This window comes from Mustelus asterias, chromosome 13 (assembly GCF_964213995.1).
Source record: "Mustelus asterias chromosome 13, sMusAst1.hap1.1, whole genome shotgun sequence".
NCBI classification, from domain to species: Eukaryota; Metazoa; Chordata; class Chondrichthyes; order Carcharhiniformes; family Triakidae; genus Mustelus; species Mustelus asterias.
In genome coordinates, this window is record NC_135813.1 from 89,461,777 (window position 1) to 89,485,188 (window position 23,412).

At 47.6% G+C, this 23,412-nt stretch overlaps 1 protein-coding gene across 1 annotated transcript; it reads left to right on the forward strand.

Annotated features, from left to right (window-relative positions):
* The first annotated feature begins 382 nt into the window (after window positions 1–382).
* Window positions 383–22,328, forward strand: LOC144502293 (uncharacterized). Its single transcript, XM_078226106.1, has 3 exons — window positions 383–1,104; window positions 20,668–20,733; window positions 22,307–22,328. Exons 1-3 carry the CDS (start codon window positions 383–385, stop codon window positions 22,326–22,328), a joined length of 810 nt encoding a protein of 269 aa, XP_078082232.1.
* Window positions 22,329–23,412: the final 1,084 nt, after the last annotated feature.

A 23,412-nucleotide genomic window follows, 5' to 3' on the forward strand; every position in this document is an offset into this window, starting at 1 on the left:
TTCCGGTGCGAGGCTGATTACGCTTTAAAAAAGGGCCTGGGAGAGTCGCGATTGGCTGGATGGTGAATCCCGCTACAGGCCCCCCGCTGAAAATCACGCCCAAGATGTCAAATCCCAAACCCCCTTCCTTGATAAACAGATTAAACAGGAGCAAGGTTTCCCGCAAGGTCACAGCAGCCTTCAATGGCTGGAGCTAAAAGCACATTAAACTATAATTGCCCCACTGAGAATATTCCGAGGCACTGGCAGTCGCACATGTGGGATGTTCGCTAATTAGAATTCCACCGAGACGAAAATGCAGCGAGTTTGACTAAAAATAGATCAGAAAGAGTATAAGATCCAGGAACATTGGAGAGCGTTTACTCTGCACATTCTTGGCAAAATGCCTGTTGAATTAATATTCGAGTTTGGGGGTGTGGGCTATATCATTCTTTTTGTGTTCCACGTTGGTTTAGCCACAAGTATAGTGGCGATGAATATTTCTGTCCTGCTGGCTCTGTTGATCCGGAAGTTTTTCCTGAAGGAGAATAGGTTCCTGTTCATGTTGAGTACATGTGTAAGTGACCTGGGGACAGGAATTTCCTGGTACTACTCCGGGCTTTTCGATGCATTAGATGCGTTCCCCTCTCGGAACGGGACTTACCTCATTGGACCCACCTTCATGGGACTCTCCTACCTGATCACCTTGGCAGCCCAGGCTGACCGTTACCACGCCATCATTTCGCCCTTCCGATATGCCCAAAGAATGACCCGCGCCAGGATAGGAATTGTCATTGCCTGTCTGTGGATCTACGCCTATGCAGTCACTGGCGTACAGAACCTCGTCACCTCTGCAATTGGCATGAAAATCAGCGGCATTGGCTCACTGATCTGCAACCTAATCACATACATCGTCATGGTGGTGCTGAACATCAAGTTGTACCTGATTGCCAAGTATCAACTGGAGAGGGAACCACCGTCGCCAGAGAGAGAGAACAAGAGAACCTCACTCCACCTGATCATCGTTGTAGCCAGTTGCTTTCTCACCTTTTGGCTGCCCATCTTCCTAAACGTCATCACCTGCTCGTTTTCACGCCGCTTCTGCTTGAGATTTAGGACAGACGGGTTAGACCCTCTGAGGATTCTGCCCAGAGTAAATGCTGCCGTCACCCCTGCTCTGTACATCAGGGGATGTGCCCCTTTGAAAGATATTGTGATGACCCGAGTGTGGAAGTGTTGTCGAATGCGTGGTCGGTGAGTAAATGGTTAAAAATAGGTTTAGTCAGAGAGTCATAGAGGTTTACAGCATGGAAACAGACCCTTCGGCCCAACTAGTCCATGCCACCCTTTTTTTTAACTCCTAAGCTAATCCCAATTGCCTGCATTTGGCCCATATCCCTCTATACTCATCTTACCCATGTAACTGTCTAAATGCTTTTTAAAAGACAAAATTGTACCCGCCTCTACTACTACCTCTGGCAGCTTGTTCCAGACACTCACCACCCTCTGTGTGATAAAATTGCCTCTCCAGACCCTTTTGTATCTCTCCCCTCTCACCTTAAACCTATGCCCTCTAGTTTTAGACTCCCCTACCTTTGGGAAAAGATGTTGACTATCTAGCTGATCTGTGCCCCTCATTATTTTATAGACCTCTATAAGATCACCCCTCAGCCTCCTACGCTCCAGAGAAAAAAGTCCCAGTCTATCCAGCCTCTCCAGTTCTGGGTGCGCCCGCAGAACCCCCCCACCCCCGATTGGTGGACAAGCCCCGGCCCTTTACCCGAGTACGCCCGCCCGCCCTGCCAAGATGTGGGGGCCAATACGAGAACTTTTCTCTTTTTTCTCTTTTCCCTCTCCGCTTTCCTTCTTCTCACTCCTTCGCTGTCTCTCTCTCTCTTTCTTTTCTCCGCTCACTAGTTCATCGCCTGGGCTGTTTGGACGCTCAGTTGGTTCTCCAGCGGTGTTCCTCTGTCTTTTCATTTTTATATTATCACCGTCATCCCCGGTTCAATCAGACACGGGGTGGGTGCCGGGGGTACCAGGGGCTTGTCCCCTGGCCATGGGGAGTCCTGTGCCCAGTCACGTTGGAATGTACACGTGAGCACTGTATGGAGAACTGAGTAAACACCGCTGCCTCACAGCGCCAGGGACCCGGGTTCAATTCCAGCCTTGGGTCACTGTCTGTGTGGAATTTGCATGTTCTCCCCGTGTCTGCGAGGGTTTCCTCCGGGTGCTCCGGTTTCCTCCCACAGTCCAAAGATGTGCGGGTTAGGTTGATTGGCCGTGCTAAATTGACCCTGGTGTCAGGGGGACTAACTAGGGTAAATGCGTGGAATTAACGGGAATAGGGCCCGGGTGGGATTGTGGTTGGTACAGACTCGATGGGCCGAATGGCCTCCTTCTGCACTGTAGGGATTCTATGGATCTGTATTTGTGTTTGTTTGCTATGTAAAATATCGACAATCTTCAATAAACATATATATAAATAGGTTCAGTTGTTGTTGTTAGCATATCCTGGCACCCATCCTGATTAGTTCCACCCTTTGGAAAATAGTGGGAGAAGGATTTCCCAGCAGATTATCCTCCCATTGAACCACCTCGAACGTTCCATCCGTGGCCAACATGTCCTGGCATTAGAATTAACCTCTTGGTCCATTTGTATGAGCTCTACCACCGTGCCACAAGACCCCATGGTGTCGGCTCGGCGAACTTGTCATAGAGTCCCAACAGTGCAGAAGAAGGCCATTCAGCCCATCGAGTCAGCACCGACCACAATCCCACCCAGGCCCTATCCCCATAACCCCACGTATTTACCTTAGCTAGTCCCCCTGATACTAAGGGGCAATTTATCATGGCCAATCAACCTAACCCGCACATCTTTGGACTGTGGGAGGAAACCGGAGCACCCGGAGGAAACCCACGCAGATAGTGACCCAAGCCGGGAATTAAAACCGGGTCCCTGGCACTGTGAGGCAGCAGTGCTAACCACTGTGCCACCATGCCGTCCCGTACATGCAATGAGCAGAGAGCAGCGGCGTAGTGGCACAAAGGTTAGCACTGCTATCTCACAGCGCCAGGGACCCGGGTTCAATTCCGGCCTCGAGTCACTGTCTGTGTGGAGTTTGCACATTCTTCCTGTGTCTGCATGGGTTTCCTCCGGGTGCTCTGGGGTTTCCTCCCACAGTCCAAAGATGCGCGGGTTAGGTGGACTGGCCGTGTTAAATTGCCCCACAGTGTCCCAAAATATGTAGGTTATTGGGGTCAATGGGTTAAATGCATGGAGTTACAGGGATAGATCCTGGGTGGGCTGCTCTGTTAGAGTCAGTGCTGACTCAATGGGTCAAATGGTCTCCTTCTGCACTGTAGGGATTTGATGATGCTGTGATTCAGAGACTTGACTCAGTGTTGATGCCCCTGAAACTTAATGGTGGGATGTCAGTGTACAAACAAACTGAAATTCACTACTGCACTCTTCTGGCAGTGGAATTAACCTGAAAGAAATTAAACCCCAACAGAGGATACAAGAGGAATTTCAATAGAATCATAGAATCCCTACAGTACAGAAGGAGGCCATTCGGCCCATCGAGTCTGTACCGACCACAATCCCACCCAGGCCCTATTCCTGTAACCCCCGTTTACCCTGCTAATCCCCCTGACACTAAGGGGAAATTTAGTACAGCTTTGGACAAGTGGGAAGGAACTGGAGCGTTGAAACCCCCGAGACTGGAATTGAACCCGGGTCCCTGGCGCTATGAGGCAGCAGTGCTAACCACTGTGCCACCGAGCCGCCCCAAGTGTTTGTTGACATTTTAGAGTATAGTTTAATGGGCGGTGACCTTGGGCAACAGGGATTGTGAAACACAGGAGAGTCTGGAAATCTGAAATGAAGTCAGAAAGGGCTGGAAAGTCAGCAGGTTTGGCAGCACCTGTGGAGAGAGAAACATAGAGTTAACGTTTCAGGTCGATAACCTTCCGTCGGAGTTGACTGGAAGACTGAAATTCAAAGCTTAAAACTCTCTAACAGCAGTAATCACTCATGTTTGTTAACGACCATTCTCCCCCTCTACTGCCTGCATTGAAAGTGCATGGGGGAAAACCGCGGACGTTACAGCAGGTTAAAGATGTTTCTCTCCTTCTGTGCCATCCTTATCTGATCCCAATCCCCTGCTCACCTCCACAAAAGTTTTAACGTTTCAGCAAATGATCCAATTTCCTCTCTAAAGAATTTAGGTTTTTGTAAACAAAATGGCACTGGCCTTGAAATTTGACCCGATGGGAGCACTTAAAATAGTCAGGGACTCCGAAGGAAATCATTCAGCGTTCTGAAGTTTATCTCTCTTGTGTTCTCCTGCAGATGGGGTGGCGCAGTGGGTTAGCACTGCTGCCTCACAGCGCCGGGGACCTGGGTTCGATTCCCGGCTTGGGTCACTGTCTGTGCGGAGTCTGCACATTCTCCCCGTGGGTTTCCTCCGGGTGCTCCGGTTTCCTCTCACTGTCCGAACGATGTGCTGGTTAGGTGCATTGGCCATGCTAAATTCTCCCTCAGTGCACCTGAACAGGCGCCGGAGTGTGGCGACCAGGGGATTTTCACAGTAACTTCACTGCAGTGTTAATGTAAGCCTACTTGTGACACTAATAAATAAAAAAAAATGTGCTCACTGATCTAAGTTGGATTCCCAGTTATAAGTGACATTTGGAGCGCAATTTTCCCACCCTCCCCATCACGGGAAGCGCAGCGGGCGGGATACAGACCGTGAAAACTCCATCGATCTTGGACGGGATTTTCCGTCCTTAGGGCGAGCGTGGCCGGAAAATCCCGTCCTTGGTTTTAAAATTCCCATCCTTATTTTCAAATGGGTCCATGGCTTCACAAGTTCCCTATCTCTGTGATCTCCTTCAGGCCTCTGAGATACCTGGACTTCTCCAATTATGGAACATCCCCGATTTTAATTGCTCCATCGTTGGCACCATGCTTCCGACTGCCTGAGCCCCAAACCCTGGAATTCCATTCATCGTCTTCCTACAAGACACATCTTTGTTGATGTGTAATCTTCACGTTCATTAGTACCAAACTTAATTTGCTATTTGTTCGTGCTTCTTGCACAGCTGACCAAAAGCCTTCTGTTGCATTGGCACTAGCCACATATAAATTTCTATTAACATAGAAGAAATCATAGAAACTCTACAGTGCAGAAGGAGGCCATTCGGCCCATCGAGTCCGCACTGACACCAATCCCACCCCAGGCCCTATCCCCACAACCCCATACATTAACCCCGCTAATCCCTCAAACCTACACATCCCGGGACACTATGGGCAATTTAGCATGGCCAATCAACCTAACCCGCACATCTTTGGACTGTGGGAGGAAGCCGGAGCACCCGGAGGAAACCCATGCAGACACGGGGAGGCAGTACAAATTCCACACAGACAGTGACCCGAGGCCGGGAATCGAACCCGGGTCCTTGGAGATGTGAGGCAGCAATGCTAAGCACTGTGCCACCGTGGCGCCCGTGGTCGAATAAAATAGACTTGCATTTACAAACTGCCTTTCCTGACCAAAGGACATCCCAAAGTGCTTCACAGCCAATGAAGTGCTTTTCTTCTGAAGTGAGTCAATGCTGTAATGTAGGAAACATGATGAACACAGCAAGCCTTTTTCTGCCTCTCCTAATGCCTCTTTCTTTTGGCTCAGTGTCAGTTCTTGTTCAATTGCCCACCTTTTGAGGAGCGCTGGAACGTAGCTGTTACTGTTATAAAGCGGAGGTGGATCCCCCCTCTGAGAACTAACACCGAAACACCCAAAGAGGAGTACCTCACCTTATAATCTGTAAAAGGTGTGTGTGAAGTGATGTGATCTGCTCTTCAGCAACTCCTAGTGGTTAAACAAAAAAATAAATCCCGAACACTCCCTCTAAAAGCAGCACGCAGCAATTTATTTATCTAACTAACAGTGATCAAATTAACTCAACTATTAACAAACAAAATAAATCCCTCTTAACTATTAACTATTCCCGAATAAAACAAGATTCTAATGGAATACTGTTCCAATAAATATAACGCCCACTAATTAACAAAATACAATTTAGTCTCTTCCCTAATTACAAGCAGGTTTTGTGTCTTCCGGAATATTCTGGGCCTTCTCTGTTGATTCTTTTGTCTGGAACTTCTTTCTTCTTTGGAACCTTTGCTATCTAGGTGGTGCTTTCTCTAAGACATAGATGAAGCTATGAGAGCTAGTGATTCTCTCTCTCTGGGGCACAGCTGTTTCAACAGACTAATGGATGTCTGGACTCTAAGTCAAGAATGCGTAATGAAGTTCGAATGAATAATTGTCAAAAGGTTTTTCACATGGGCCATTGTCACTTTAGGGTCCACTGGTTCTGCATGGAGTCCATACTGGCTGAGTGGACATGAAATGTTGGCATGGGGGGTACGAGAGGCCATGGGAGTGGGTAGCAGGCATATGTTAGCATGGAGGGTATGAAGGTCCATGGCAGAGTGGGTGGGGGGTATGACAGCTGTTAGCTCTGGCAGGTGGCAGTTGCTCTACTCTTTGTCCCACTGCCCCTTTCTTTTATACCTGTGATGGCATATGAATATTTCCCTCAATAGGATTGGTTCTAGGTTGTCAAAACCATCAGATTTAAATTTGATAGGTTCTTGGTATCTAAGTGCCTGATTCAAATTGATTGGCTAAATTCAAAAACCTGTTGCCTTGGTAAAAACTGCTGCTTGGCCTTTCGATACTAATGTTTCAGTTTGGGTTCTCTGTGTACTTGCATATTAAATCTCTAAGCACAGAGAAAGCACCACCTTTTAACAGGACCACGCATGCTTACTCCGCCCCCCCCCCCCCCCACACCTCGCACTTTACAATTTTACAAACACCAAATTCTAACTTCCTACATCCCAATCTACAATTACTCGACTCAATTTCGCAACAGTTATCAATGTTTACAGATGTGGGCCGAGATTCTCCGGCCTCCCAGCTGTGTGTTTCCCGCCAGTGGGAGGTGGCGTGTTGTTTGCTCGCGGCGGGATTCTCGGGTCCCGCCGCTGTCAATGGGAATTCCCATTGGCGTCACCCCATGCCGGCGGGAAACCCCACAGGCGGGGATGCACTGCTGGCGGGACTGGAGAATCCCGCTGGCGTGAACGGCCGGAGAATTCCGGCCGCTATTTCAATGCAAATTACTTTTGTTGTACGTCCTATTGCATTGTGTCTCATCTTTTCGAAAGTCAGGTTCCCACAATTAATAAATCTCTTGTGATCTGTTGATAGGATCAATCCAGGTCCGGGTGACTGAATGGTGAAGAATGAGGAATAATTGGCACCAGAAAAGAGGAGGTCTGAAAAATAAGCTCAATTTCAATTTCAATTTATTAAATTATATTAAGAAGCCTACTTACAAATTGTTCCAGTTTTCAAGTTATTTGCAAAAGAAATTGAATGTTGTTTGGGTCGACAGTTAACCTGTGAGTAGACTTGAAGTAAGAGTGCTTTGAATAGCGTCATCGTAAAAGTACTTGTGACTGATTTGGAAAAAGCTTATCAATCACTGGAGACAAGTACACATTTGTACATCTTTGACTGCATTTCTTTTTTTGGTTATTCATTCGTGGGACATAGACATCGCTGGCAAGTCCAGCATTTATTGCCCATCCCTAATTGCCCTCGAACTGAATGGCTCGCTCGGCCATTTCAGAGGACAGTTGAGAGTCAACCACATTGCTGTGGCTCTGGAGCCACATGTAGGCCAGACCGGGTAAGGACGGCAGATTTCCTTCCCTAAAGGGAACCAGAAGGGTTTTTCCGACAATCGACAATGGTTTCATGGTCATCAGTAGATTCACGGTGGCACAGTGGTTAGCACTACTGCCTCACAGCACCAGGGATTCGGGTTCGATCCCGGCTTGGGTATGTGTGGAGTCTGCACATTCTCCCCGTGCATAGTCTGCCCCCCGCATGCTACGATTCCTGTGGCCAGCAGGATGGGAAAATCCCCTGTGTGTGTGTGTGCGTGTGTACGAATTTGAATTGAATCAAAAAAGTCTGGAATTATTTCAGTATTAGTGTCACAAGTAGGCTTACATTCACACTGCAATGAAGTTACTGTGAAAATCCCCTAGTCGCCACACTCTGGCACCTGTTCAGGTACACTGAGGGAGAATTTAGCATGACCAATCCACCTAACCAGCACGTCTCTCAGACCGTGGGAGGAAACCGGAGCACCCGGAGGAAACCCACGCAGACACGGGGAGAACGTGCAGACTCCGCACAGACAGTGACCCAAGCCAGGAATCGAACCCAGGTCCCTGGCGCTGTGAGGCAGCAGTGCTAACCACTGCGCCACCATGCCACCCGTTTGTAGCACAGTGCTGCACTGGTGGAGGCGCTGTTCTTCAGATGAGGTGTTAAATCATATGCTCACCCGGCCTCTGGGGTGGATATAAAAGATCCCCACGGCACTGCCTGTCGAAGAGCATGCGAGGTGCCCCGCCCCCCCACTGTCCTGGCCAAACTGTCAACAAGCAGCTAAAGCAGAGGAATTCATCACTTATTTTGCTGCTTTTTCTATGGGAGTTTGCTCTGGACAAAATGGCTGCCGTGTTGCCCACTTTCCGAAAGTGAGTGTTCTTCAAAAGCGCTGCATTGGCAGTGAAGCACTTTGGGATGTCCTCAGGCTGAAAAGGGTGATATATGTTCTTTCTTTTCTTATTGAAGGGAAGGGCCAAGATTTTGCCACACACATTAACCCATTGCCTTCCACTAGAACTTGAGGAAACTCCACCAGCAGCGGAACTCTGCCAGACACTGAATGGAAGAATACAAAATCAGCTACGACTTTCACCAACTTTTACAGATGAACCATAGGAAACATTCTTTCTGGTTGTATCACAGCTTGGTATGGGCTCCTGCTCTGTCCAAGACTGCGAAAAACTACAAAAGGTCGTGAATGTAGCCCAATCCATCACTCAAACCAGCCTCCCATCCATTGATTCTGTCTACACTTGCCGCTGCCTCAGCAAAGCAGCCAGCATAATTAAGGACCCCACACACCCCGGACATTCTCTCTTCCACCTTCTTCCGTCGGGAATAAGACACAAAAGTCTGAGGTCACGTACCAACCGACTCAAGAACAGCTTCTCTCCTGCTGCTGTCAGACTTTTGAATGGACTTATCTTGCATTAAGTTAATCTTTCTCTACACCCTAGCTGTGACTGTAACACTACATTCTGCACTCTCTCCTTTCCTTCTCTATGAACGGTATGCTTTGTCTGTATAGTGCGCAAGAAACAATACTTTTCACTGTATACTAATACATGTGACGATAATAAATCAAATCAAAAATCATTTTCCAACTCTTTATAAATGGCTATTCTTAATTGACTCAAAATCACACGTCAGTGAAGACTCAGGATTGAGGCGTTGGATGCATTAACTTGAATGGCAAACGAGCAAGCATTTTGCTGGACTATATTTTCTGGTGCTTACCCAGTTGTGGTTGATTGGGGCGATTCAGATCTGGTCCTGGCTCTGTTCTCCAATGCATCCTTCTTCCTCAGAGCTTCTATTCATCATTCGTGGTAGCAATGCGCCACCATGTGGCCAAACGTCAAAGTTATTGTCAAACCTCTTGGCTTGACTCCTGTACGGGCGAAATCAGTTCCCAAAATCCCAATGGTTAGACTGACCTCACATGACAAGCTTCTCAAAACATACTTGTGAAGCCAAGTAAATGCATTTGAATTAGTAGAAAACTGAAACATTCTAGCGTAAATATAAATAACATAAGAACTAGGAGCAGGAGTAGCCATCTGGCCCCTCGAGCCTGCCCTGCCATTCAATAAGATAGATTATGGCTGATCTTTTTGTGGACTCAGCTCCACTTACCCGCCCGCTCGCCAAAACCCTTAATTCCTTTACTGTTCAAAAATCTATCTACCCTTGCCTTAAAAGCATTCAATGAGGTAGCCTCAACTGCTTCACTTGGTAGGGAATTCCACAGATTTTAATTCTTTCTTGGTATTTCCTCTGGGTGCTCTGGTTTCCTCCCACAGTCCAAAAATGTGCAGGTTAGGTGAATTGGCTGTGTTAAATTGACCCTTAGTGTCCCAAATGTGCAGGTTAGGGGAATTAGCGGGGTAAATACGTGGGGTTACGGGGATTGGGCCTGGGGTGGGACTGGGTAAGGTGCTCTGTTGGAGAATCAATGCAGATCTGAAGGGCCGAATGGCCTCCTTCTGCGGTGTAGGGGTGTTCTATGATTTAGGCCAGCATTTATTGCCCATCCCTAGTTGCCCTTGAGAAGGTGGTGGTGAGCTGCCTTCCTGAACCGCTGCAGTCCATGTGACCCCCAGTGCTGTTAGGGAGGAAAGTGCAAACATTTAGTTAAGATACTTGTCAGAAACTATGAAAGGAGAAATATTTTCGGCTGCTTCTGTTGAAAACCATTAGGTTTTTACAGGTTTGTTGTATTAAATTCTTACATTTTAAAAAATTTATTCTGCGAGCAACTCACTTTCGAGACTGCATGCACACAATAGTTTAAAATGTCAGCTGTAGAAGATGTTACAGTGATGCTAGAGAGAGGTTATAACAGAATAAAAGCAAATTACTGCGGATGCTGGAATCTGAAACAAAAACGGAAAATGCTGGAAAATCTCAGCAGGTCTGACAGCATCTGTGAAGAGAGAATAGAGCCAACGTTTCACCTCTGGGTGACCCTTCGTCAGAGCTTTAACAGAATACTGGCACATCCATAGAATCCTTACAGTGCAGGAGGAGGCCATTCAGCCCATCCAGTCTGCACCGACCACAATCCCACCCAGACCCTATTCCCGTAACCCCACATATTTACCATGCTAATCCCCTTGATACAAAGGGGCTACTTAGCATGGCCAATCAACCTAACCCGCACACCTTTGGATTGTGGGAGGAAACCAGAGCACCTGAAGGAAACCCACGCAGACACGGGGAGAACGTGCAAATTCCACACAGACGGTGACTCGAGGCCGGAATTGAACGCGGGTCCCTGACGCTGTGAGGCAGCAGTGCTAACCACTGTGCCACCGGGCCACTCACAAAGATAATGGTTTCCTGGTCATCAGTAGATTCTTAATTCCAGACTTTTTTTTTATTGAATTCAAATTCCACCATCTGCCGTGGCGGGATTCGAACCCAGGTCCCCAGGACATTAGCTGAGTTTTTGGATTAATAGGCTAGCGATAATACCACCACACCATCACCTTCCTAAACATCTCATTAACATCAGAATGCTACTCTGCAACTACTCCACAAAACACAGTTTACAGAATCAAATGGCAAAGAGGAGTTCATTCGGCCCTAAATGTCCATGCCAGCCCTTTGAAAGAGCTATCCAATTAATCCTCTTCTCCTACTCTTTCCTCTCAATCCTGCGAGTATTTCCTTTTTCAAATATTTATCCAATACCCTTCTGAAAATGATCATTGAATCTACTTTAGTCTGTTCTTTCAGGTTGTACATTCATCCCCGCATGAAATTATTTCTTACGCTTCCTCTGAAAAGTGTCATGAGGTGGAGTGAATAAAAGTCAAAGGAGAGACCTTGCCTTTCGTTCGAACTGATTCTAATGAAGACACAGGTGTCAGTGATGGGGGCGATTAAAATGTACAGAGCTCAAGCGGCCAGTGGGTTGTCGGAGGTGGTTACAAAGATAGCGAGGAGGCAAAGTGACAAAGGAATTTGCAAGCGAGGATCAGAAGTTTGAAGTTAAGGTGTTGCTGGACCAGCAGCTAACAGCAGGGTGATGGTTCAGCGGGACTTGGCGCAGGTTACGACACGGCCATAGGATACTTCCAGGTTCATGGACTGCGGTCTCGTTCTGCTTGCAGTGAGCCTAACCTTCGCATCACTGTCAGTCAGGGAGTTGGCATGAATGCAGCAACACAGGTTCAGAGGCAATGCTTCCTTACCCGTGCCCACTGCCAAGTGAAGGGGTTAAAGTGAAAAGGAGACAGGACAAAGGAGGAGGCTGCACAAACCACAAGTATCATAGACTCCCTACTGTGTACAAGTAGGCCATTCGGCCCATCGAGTCTGCACCGACCCTCTCTGACGGAGTACCTTCCCCAGGCCTTTTTCCCACACCCTATCCAAAACCACATGCATTTACCATGGCTAATTCACCTAATGTGCAGATCTTTGGAGTGTGGGAGGAAACCGGAGCACCCGGAAGAAACCCATGCAGACATGGAGAGAACGTATAGAGTCTGCACAGACAGTGACTCAAGCCGGGAATCGAACCTGGGTCCCTGGCGCTGTGAAGCAGCAGTGCTAACCACTGTACCACCCAGTGCTGCAAGTAGTGACGTGTTACCTTTGCATACGTTCCTTCATAGTGATTGGATATTTTAATCTCATGTACTTGTTTATAATGTGATGAAGTAATCTAGTTATGGGGACGTGAATAGGCATAATTAGGTAGACATAAGAGAACACCAATGTGGGGGGGCGGCACGGTGGCACAGTGGTTAACGCTGCTACCTCACAGCACCAGGGTTCCCGGGTTCGATTATGGCCTTGGGTGACTGTCTGTGTGGAGTTTGCACGTTCTCCCCATGTCTGCTTGGGTTTCCTCCCACAGTCCAACGATGTGCGGGTTAGGTGGATTGGCCATGCTAAATTGCCCCTTAGTGTCCCAAGATGTGTGGATTAGGTGGATTGGCCATGCTAAATTGCCCCTTAGTGTCCCAAGATGTGTGGATTAGGTGGATTGGCCATGCTAAATTGCCCCTTAGTGTCCCAAGATGTGTGGATTAGGTGGATTGGACATGCTAAACCTGATGTTTTGTAGTTTTTCAGAGAATTTGTGTTCCATGGTGGACGCATTCTCTTGCGTGGGTACAACCTCCCTCGGATATGCTTGAATATACCAGTGAAAAGAACCTGAATCCCATTTGGTCTTTGTGGAATCGGAGGGTTAATCGATTCCTCTCTTTCACATTGAACTGGGAAATTTGAGGCAATGCAGCTTGCTCGCTTCAGCCAAGCTCTGCTGGCAGATGGACAGTTCCCTGCCAATTTATTATTAACTCATTACCATGCCTGGATTAAAACATGCTGATATAGGATTGTTATGTTATCCTGTTACATCCCAACTGTTCAGCGATAATATGATTAGTCATTGGCCGCTATGGATGTATCCGAGAAGAGATGATGAAGAACGCAGGGACTGAAATCTCACCTTTATGCACACTTGTACGTGCTCAGATTCATAATACAACATATTCTATATCGCTTTATCATGATCGGCATCCTTCTATTTGTGTAAGATGCATAAAGAGAGCCATGCAGCAGTTCTGTTGGGGGTGGAGTAGATTTATACGATGCATATGGGGAGATGGCAGCATTGGAGTAACGTCATTAGGTTAGCAATCCAGAGGCCCAGGCCAATATTCTGGGGACATGGGTTCAAATCCCACCTAGACATCTGGCGGAATTTAAATTCAATTACTTTATGGGCGACACGGTGGCACAGTGGTTAGCACGGCTGCCTCACAGCGCCAGGGATACCCGGGTTCGATTCCCGGCTTGGGTCACTGTCTGCGCGGAGTCTACACGTTCTCCTCGTGTCTGTGTGAGTTCCCTCCGGGTGCTCCAGTCCGAAAGACGTGCTGGTTAGGTGCATTGGCCATGTTAAATTCTCCCTCAGTGTACCCGAACAGGTGCTGGAGTGTGGTGATTAGGGGATTTTCGCAGTAACTTAATTGCAGTGATAATGTAAGCCTTCTTATGATAATAATAAATAAAATCTGGAATATAAAGCTCAGCTCAGTAATGGTGACAGTGAAACTGTTGTTGATTGTTACAAAAACCCATCTGTTTCACTAATGTCCTTTAGGGAAGGAAATCTGCCGTCCTTACCTGGTCTGGCCTACACGTGACTCCAGAACCATAGCCAATGTGGTTGACTCTTAGCTTCCTTCTGAAATGGCCCGGCGAGACACTCAGTTCAAGGACAATGAGGGATGGGTAAAGCTGGCTTTGTCAATGATGGTCGCATCCTGTGAAAGGGTGAATTTAAAAGAAAACATTTGCTGATGGTCGAAAGACCAATCAATGAGAGGCAGGTTCGGTCGCAAGTGCCGCATTGGGAGTTGATACTGGGTGTTGTTGTAGGTTAGTTTTCTGTGGTGTTGCTGCTAATTGCCCAGCCGCTGACGACATGGTTCATCGCGCACCAGGCCACAAGCGATGTCACCGTTTCCTTCTGTCAGCAGGTACTGTTCCCCAGATGTGGAAATCAATGTTGAGAGCCTCAGGCCACGTTTGCAAGCATCCTTGAAAGAGAGCGTTCGGGGCCCTATTGGTCCTTTGTCTCTGGCTACCTCACCACGCAAAATATCCTTGAGAATGCATCCACCTGCGAACGTTCACAGGATAAATATTGATGGACACCTATATTCCAGCAGAAGCATGATGGGCCTAATGGCCTTCTAGCCTGCTAACAATGTTGTGAAACAAAGCATTGTGAACTCTCTGCATCCTGTTTGAATCTGCGCTGAGTTTCGGACACTAAATCTGATATTCCTGAAAGATTCTGGTGGGAACTGCGAACCGGGGTAACCTGAGCTGGTACGGGTAGGAAGCCATTCCCATAGCTCGCCATCCCATTAACAACTCTTCAGTGCAATCCCTCTGTGACTTAGCCTCTTCCAACCTAGCCCTTTAGCACTCTTACCTGGATTTTTAATTTATTTATTTGTGGGACATGGGCGTTGTTGGCTGGTCAGCATTTATTGTGATGTGGAGATGCCGGCGTTGGACTGGGGTAAACACAGTAAGAGTTTTAACAACACCAGGTTAAAGTCCAACAGGTTTATTTGGTAGCAAATGCCATTAGCTTTTGGAGTCCTGCTCCTTCGTCAGATGGAGTGGAAATTTCCACTCCATCTGACGAAGGAGCAGCGCTCCGAAAACTAATGGCATTTGCTACCAAATAAACCTGTTGGACTGTAACCTGGTGTTGTTAAAACTCTTACAGCACTTATTGCCCCTCCCTCGATGCCCTTGCTTGAATAAACTAGCGAAAAAACCTGAGCCTCATTGGTCTTTGTGGAATCGGAGGGTTAATCGATTCCTCCCTTTCACATTGAACTGGGAAATTTGAGTCATAAAGTCATCGAGGTTTACAGCATGGAAACAGGCCCTTCGGCCCAACTTGTCCATGCCGCCCTTTTTTTTTAATGACTAAGCTAGTCCCAATTGCCCATGTTTGGCCCATATCCCTCTGTAGCCATCTTATCTATGTAACTGTCTAAACGCTTTTTAAAAGACAAAATTGTGCCCTGAGGCAATGCAGCTTGCTAGCTTCAGCCAAGCTCTGCTGGCAGATGGACAGTTCCCTGCCAATTTATTATTAACTCATTGCCATGCCTGGATTAAAACATGCTGATATAGGATTGTTATGTTATCCTGTTACATCCCAACTGTTCAGCGATAATATGGTTAGTCATTGGCCGCTATGGATGTATCCGAGAAGAGATGATGAAGAACGCAGGGACTGAAACCTCACCTTTGTACGTGCTCAGATTCATAATACAACATATTCCATATCGATTTATCACCCTTCTATTTGCACAAGATGCATAAGAGGAGCCATGGAGCAATTCCATTGGGGGTGGAGTAGATTTATACGATGCATATGGTATGCCCTCCAAAGGCCTACCATATGCTGTGGCTCTGGAGTCACATATAGGCCAGACCAGGTAAGGACAACTTAGGAGAGATTGACAGAGATGTCATGGACACAAGGCAAAGAGATTGTTAATGGCACCATTAGGGACTGAAGTGTGTTAATAGTGGCAAAGGTAAGATAGCAAAATGTGTGAATAGGAGAACAGCGGTCAGTGCTGAGTGGGTGCAAAACGGAGCAACAAGGGATAGTGACCCTGTGGGTGGCTAGTTTTGGGGAAAGCCAGGGGTTAATGTGGGACTGGTTAATGGGTTAACAGGGGTTAATGTGGGACTGGTTAATGGATTGACCAGGGGTTAATGTAGGACTGGTTAATGGGTTAACCAGGGATTAATGTGGGACCGGTTAATGGATTGACCAGGGATTAATGTGGGACTGGTTAATGGGTTAACAGGGGTTAATGTGGGACTGGTTAATGGGTTAACCAGGGGTTAATGTGGGACTGGTTAATGGATTGACCAGGGGTTAATGTAGGACTGGTTAATGGGTTAACCAGGGATTAATGTGGGACCGGTTAATGGATTGACCAGGGATTAATGTGGGACTGGTTACTGCGTTAACATGGGTTAATGTGGGACTGGTTAATGGGTTAACAGGGGTAAATGTGGGACTGGTTAATGGGTTAACAGAGGTTAATGTGGTTAATGCGTTAACCAGGGGTTAATGTGGGACTAGGAACAACCTTTCTGAGCAGCGATGTAAGAAGGCACATGACGGAGACCCAGGGTCAGTGTGGGGTTGAGCAGAGACATGCAAAGACTGAAGCAGGGAGATAGTTCTGAGCGCATGCCCTCCACTGCACATGTGTTCATAGTGCCAGTCGTTAATGAAGACTCACAGTTAACAAAGAGAAGACTTCAAAGACTTCCCAAACCTTCCCAACATCTACCATCACTACCCATAGCAATAGTCCAGCTGTTCCCAACCTGTGGTCCACGGATGGGTCTGAGGGTACTGTAAATGGTCCATGGAAAAGAAAATACAATTATGTGTACCTTGTATGTACCATAATCGATGTTACATTATTATTCATGATGTGGAGATGCCGGCGTTGGACTGGCACAGTAAAAATTCTCACAACACCAAGTTAAAGTCCAACAGGTTTATTTGGAATCACGAGCTTTCGGAGCGCTGCTCCTTCATCAGACAAAGGGTTGTGAATCTGTGAAATTCCCTGCCCAGTGAAGCAGTTGAGGCTACTTCATTGAATGTTTTTAAGGCAAGGATAGATACATTTTTGAACAGTAAAGGAATTAAGGGTTATGGTGAGCGGGCGGGTAAGTGGAGCTGAGTCCACGAAGAGATCAGCCATGATCTTTTTGAATGGCGGAGCAGGCTCGAGGGGCCAGATGGCCTACTCCTGCTCCTAGTTCTTATGTTCTTATCAGGTGAGTTATTCACAATGGGATTGATTGGTCAAATAGTGTAGGGGTTGGCACAGATGGGGGTCCATGCATTGTGAAGCCAGCACAGTGGTGTTGCTAAGCGTGTAAGAGCAATGGCTCTGCTCGTAACAGCTGTTCACTAAAACAGCCATGGGGAGGCGCTGGCTGCAAAGAAAATGCCTGCTGATCTCATGAACGTTGTGGAGGAAGAGGTTAAAACAGTTCATTTTATCAAAGCCCATCCAGCGAACTCGCAAATACTTGCAGCTTAAAGATAAGTTTATTTATTAGTGTCACAAGGAGGCTTACATTAACACTGCATTGAACTTACTGTGAAAATTCCTTAGCCACCACACTCCAGCACCTGTTCGGGTACACTGAGGGAGAATTTAGCATGGTCAATGCACCTAACCAGCACGTCTTTTGGACTGTGGGAGGAAACCGGAGCACCCGGAGGAAACTCATGCAGACACAGGATTCTTTTCATAGAAATCATAGAAACGCTACAGTGCAGAAGGAGGCCATTCGGCCCATCGAGTCTGCACCGACCACAATCCCACCCAGGCCATATCCCTACATATTTTACCCACTAATCCCTCTAACCTACGCATCTCAGGATACTAAGGGGCAATTTTAGCACAGCCAATCAACCTAACCCGCACATCTTTGGACTGTGGGAGGAAACCGGAGCACCCGGAGGAAACCCACGCAGACACGAGGAGAATGTGCTAACTCCACACAGACAGCGACCCGAGCCGGGAATCGAACCCGGGACCCTGGAGCTGTGAAGCAGCAGTGCTAACCACTGTGCTACCGTGCCGCCCGTGCCGGAGGATTAGGTGCAGTGGACGAGGAGGATGAGGTTCCCAGAAAATCACCCAGCAAACTTTCAACAAAATAGAATCATAGAATACAGGGCAGAAGGAGACCAATTGACCCTGCACCGACCACAATCCCTGCCAAGCCCCATTCCCATAACCCCACATATTTACCCTGCTAGTCCCCCTGACACTAAGGGGCAATTTAGCATGGCCAATCCACCTAACGCGCACATCTTTGGAGTGTGAGAGGAAACCGGAGCACCCGGGGAAACCCACGCAGACACAGGGGGAATGTGCAAACTCCACACAGACAGTGACCCGAGCCGGGAATTGAACCCGGGTCCCTGGCGCCATGAGGCAACAGTGCTAACCACTGTGCTACCGTGCTGCCCCCAGGATTTCACGTCATGATCGCTTATCGATATCATTCAGGATTTTGAATACCTCGATCTTTTTTTTATTCATTCATGGGACATAGGCTTCTCTGGCTGGCCAGCATTTATTGCCCAGCCCTAGTTGCCCGAGGGCAGCTGAGAGTCAACCACATTGCCGTGGCTCTGGAGTCACATGTAGGCCAGACCAGGTAAGGGCGGCAGATTTCCTTCCCTAAAGGACATTAGTGAACCAGATGGTTTTTCCGACAATCGGCAATGGTCATCTGCAATATCTGGAAATCTGCTGTCCATGGATGTATCAAGCAGGAGACTGTATTCAAAAACAGCCAACACCTTCAGATCTTTACAAAATCTAAATGTTCTGGACTCTGGAAATCTGAAACATTTATGGGGCGGCGCGGTGGCACAGTGGTTAGCATTGCTGCCTCACAGCACCAGGGTCCCGGGTTCCAATCCCGGCTTGGATCACTGTCTGTGTGGAGTTTGCATGTTCTCCCCATGTCTGCGTGGGTTTCCTCCGGGTGCTCCGGTTTTCTCCCATTGTCTGAAAGACGTGCTGGTTAGGTGCATTGGCCATGCTAAATTCTTCCTCAGTGTACCCGAACAGGTGCTGGAGTGTGGCGACGAGGGGATTTTCACAGTAACTTAATTGCAGTGTTAATGTAAACCTACTTGTGAGTAATAAATAAACTTTAAAGAAGTACCCAGGAGGCTGGGCATCAAATGTGAAGAGTTACACACAGAGTTAATATTTCAAACTGTTCAGAGCTCGAGGCTCAGAATTACCATTAAGCAGGAGGAGGCCATTCGGCCCTTCAAGCCTGCTCCGCCATTCATTTTGATCATGGCTGATCATCAAATTCAATATCCTGATTCCCCCATATTCCTTGATCCCTTTAGCCCCAAGAGCTTTATCTCATTTCTTGAAATCATACAACGTTTTGGCCTCAACTACTTTCTGTGGTAGTGAATTCCACACATTCACCATCCTCTGGGTGAAGAAATTTCTCCTCACCTCAGTCCTAAAAGGTTTCTCCCTCATCCTTATCCTCAAACTATGACCCCTAGTTCTGGACTCCCCCACCATCGGGAGCATTGTTTCTGAATCTACCCTGTCTAATCCTGTTAGAAGTTTCAATGAGATCCCCTCTTACTCTTCTAAACTCCAGTGAATATAATCCTAACCGACTTAATCTCTCCTCATATGACATCCCAGGAATCAGCCTAGTAACCCTTTGCTGTACTCGCTCTGGAGCAAGGACATCCTTCCTCAGTTAAGGACAGAGTTGCCAATCCTCCGGGATGGGCCTGGAGTCTCCAGGATTTGAAGAACAACCTCCAGGACACTGCTATGTGCAACGCTGGAGAAACATCACTGGGACATTGAAAGAGATTGGGTTTTTTTGTAGTTTTCCTTGAACATTTCTCTTTACCAGATATAAAAACATCAAACTGGGGAATAAAAGGCTGTTTGATTGACAGCTAAGAATCATCCAACCGGGTAGTTGAAATAACTCCTCAGAGGCCGGTGCCCCTTCACCAAATTTTCTTTATTTACAAACTCTCTTTCACTCCTAAGAGCGCTTCAGGTACAAAGTCAAAATCCGGAGTGCCGGTAGCCCTGACACTCCTCTACATTTATGTACAGGTGAGACTCCCTGATTGGGCAGCCAATCATTATCTCAATCAGGGAGCGTCTACTCTAGGCCCGCCTCATGGGCCTCTTGGAGTATGAGCTCCCTGATTGAGGTAATGATTAGCTGCCCAATCATTAGTCCTTCTGCATTTTAATCGGTGTAGGAAGCCAATACCTCAGAAGGCGGGTGTGTTAGCTGGCCAATGGCTGGAGTGTGGGCAAGTCATGGACAGACCTCCAGGAATGTATTTAAATCACACTTGGCAAACCGACATCGACAGTGTGACGGGATTGCTGAATTTCATTGGACGGCTGGATTTTCCAATGAACAGGGGAGAATTGACAGCAACTATTAAGGCCATCAAGTCTCCCAAGGCAAAATCCAGTGGAGCATGTAAACATGCAAGTCAATGTCCATTTGCTGGGCACCAGCCACAATGCTTTCCCGTTTGCAGTGGTCATCTGTCCCACACTCATGTAAGAATGAAGGGAAGACCCTCCTCATGCCTGGACAAAGCCAAAGTGCTTGCCCCAGTCACCGCTAGAGACAGAGTCCAGATCTGAGGCCAACGCTAACCACCAGGATAGTTTATGAGTGAACTGTCAGATTCATAGGTTTGGACAGATGAGCTGTTTAGGTGGCTGTGGAAATTATTGGTGTGTCCCTCAGCTACTTGATAAATGCAATGGCCGCGTTGATTCCTGTGCAGGAATGCTGAACAGCTGCTGTCTGAAAGCAAAAACATGAGTAAAACTAAAACGGATGGAACTGAATTGTATTTGGGGAGTGTATTGCTTGCAGCCCCACCCCCCTCCTGCCCCCCCCCCCCCCGCCCCCCCACCGCCCGCCCCTTGCTGGAAGAATGTCAGCCCGCAGTGAGGGCAGCACGGTGGGCATAGTGGTTCGCACTGCTGCCTCACAGTGCCAGGGACCTGGGTTCGATTCCCGGCCTGGGTCATTGCCTGTGCAGAGTCTGTCTGTTCGCCACGTGTCTGTGAGGGTTTCCTCCGGGTGCTCCGGTTTCCTCCCATAGTTCAAAAGACGTGCTGGTTAGGTGCATTGGCCATTCTAATTCCTCCCTCAGTGTACTCAGTGAACAGGCGCCAGAGTGTGGCGACTAGGGCATTTTCACAGTCACCTCATTGCAGTGTTAATGTAAGCCTACTTGTGACACTAATAAATAAACTTAAAACAATACCACATTGGGGGAAAGCCTTAATGAGCTGAGAGTCAGACGTCCACTCCTGTGGAAGTCTGACAAAGGTAGCCCCACCCTCGAGAGCTGCCATCTAATCTGACTGGAGGAAGAGGGCATGGCCTCTGGGCTCAGGTAAGTCTGGGGTTTTGGAAAGGAAGGAACTGGGAGCCTAGGGAGTGCGGGGCTTGGGTTCTGGATGCCAGGGCAGTAGAGGGGCAACATCTTAGGAGATTGCCCCGATACACATGGGGCATCTGTTAGGAATTTGGAAGTTAACGAGATTCCAGCTACCCGGGAACTGGAATATCTCCAGCAGTTTAGGTTACAAAAGGAAGGAGCTGATGTCTCAGTTGTACAGAGCCTTGTTAAGATTCCTTCTGGAGCACTGTGTTCCGTTCCGGGCACTGTACTACAAGAAGGAGTTGTTGGCCTTACAGAGGGCATGATCCAAAGTCAGCAGTGTCAAGGCTTAGAGAGCTATGTTATGAAGACAGGCTGCAGTCCCTTGATTGTGCACTTGTACATTTACATGCATCTCTTTCAGTTTACTTTACTGTATTCGCTGCTTACAATAAGGGCTGCTCTACATTGGGGAGACCAAAGACAGGTTGGATGACCGCTTTGTGGAACACCTCCATTCAATCCATGGGTGTGTGGTGGAGCTCAGTTGTGCCTTTGTCCTATATGGACCACCGTTGTGTGTGCTTGTCATACCTGGACACATCCCCTTCCAGTTTGGTTCCTCCCCTCGGCACCTAGTATAAAGGTGGCTGTCTCCTCCCCCTTGTTCAGTCCAGGTTGGTTATTTGTTGGGATCTGCTCCTGATTCTGTTGTGAATAAAAGCCTACACTTGTATTGGCACACCGGTAGTCTTTCGCCTTATTGATAGCGCATCAGGGTGTAACCCCGAGTTTCCAGTTGCCAGTTGTTTTAATTCCCCGCCTTGCTCTCGCTTTGACCTCTTTGACCTCGGTCTCCTGTGGTGTTTCAATGAAGGGCAAAGTTTCAAACTGGAGAAACAGCTCTCCCCAGTCTGTTTGGAGCTCAATTTCCAGAGTCTACACTGAGTTGCACAATTTCAGACCATCATCTCTGCTGCCATTTTCTTTAACCACTTTCATCTCATACATTTCTTCTTTTTGCTTTCAGATGGCAGCCGTTCATCATTTGACAATTCACGTCTCCTCCGGACACTTCTTTTGTGTCTTTACATGTCCCATTATCAAGAGTCACCAACTTTCTTTTCATTTAGAATCCCTACAGTGCAGAAGGAGGCATTCGGGCCATCGAGTCTGTAACGACCACAATCCCACCCAGACTCTATTCCTTAACCCCACACATTTACCCTGCTAATCCCCCTAATACTCAGGGGCAATTTAGCATGGCCAATCAACCTAACCCGCACATCTTTGGAGTGTGGGAGGAAACCGGAGCACCCGGAGGAAACCCACACAGACACGGGGAGAATGTGCAAACTCCACACGGACAGTGACCCGAGGCCAGAATTGAACCCGTGTCCCTGGCGCTGTGAGGCAGCAGTGCTAACCACTGTGCCACCGTGCCTTCTCTCCTGCCTTCCACCCGACCACAGACCTTACCTCCTCACCCCTCCCATCCCGATTACTTGCTAAAAAACTATTACATTTTCCCAACTTTGATGAAATTTCATTGACCTAACATCTTAATTCTGTTCCTCCCTCCACAACATTGCCTGCCCTGCTGGGTATTTCCAGCATTATCTGTTTTATTACATTCCCTTAACTTTATTTGATGCAGATGTTGAGAAAGGGTTTGATTGGATCATAGCCTCATAGAGTCCCCACAGTGCAGAAGGAGGTCATTTGGTCCATTGAATCTGCACCGACCATAATTTCACCCAACCTTATTCCCGTAACCCCACCTATTTACCCTGCTTACTTCCTGACACTAGGTTCAATTTAGCATGGCCAACCAACCTAACCCACACATCTTTGGAATGTGGGAGGAAACTGGAGCACCCGGAAGAAACCCACTCAGACATGGAGAGAATGTGCAAACTCCACACAGACAGTGACCCGAGGCCAGAATTGAACCCGGGACCCTGGCGCTGTGAGGCAGCAGTGCTAACCACTGTGCCACGATGGTTAGAGAGAGACTATTTCATTTGCTGGGAAAATCAAGACTAAGAAGCATAATCATAAAATTAGACCTCAGCCTTCCTGCTTCTCCTCCAAATGTAAGTTTATTAAATTATCGTTGTACTGTAGAAGAATTAG

Coding starts and splice junctions, on each gene's coding strand:
- LOC144502293 (XM_078226106.1), top strand. CDS start 383: ATGCCTGTTGAATTAATATTCGAGTTTGGGGGTGTGGGCTATATCATT. Junction 1,105..20,667: donor TTGAGATTTAGGACAGACGG/GTTAGACCCTCT, acceptor ATTCCTGTGCAG/GAATGCTGAACAGCTGCTGT. Junction 20,734..22,306: donor AAAACGGATGGAACTGAATT/GTATTTGGGGAG, acceptor TTTTGCTTTCAG/ATGGCAGCCGTTCATCATTT.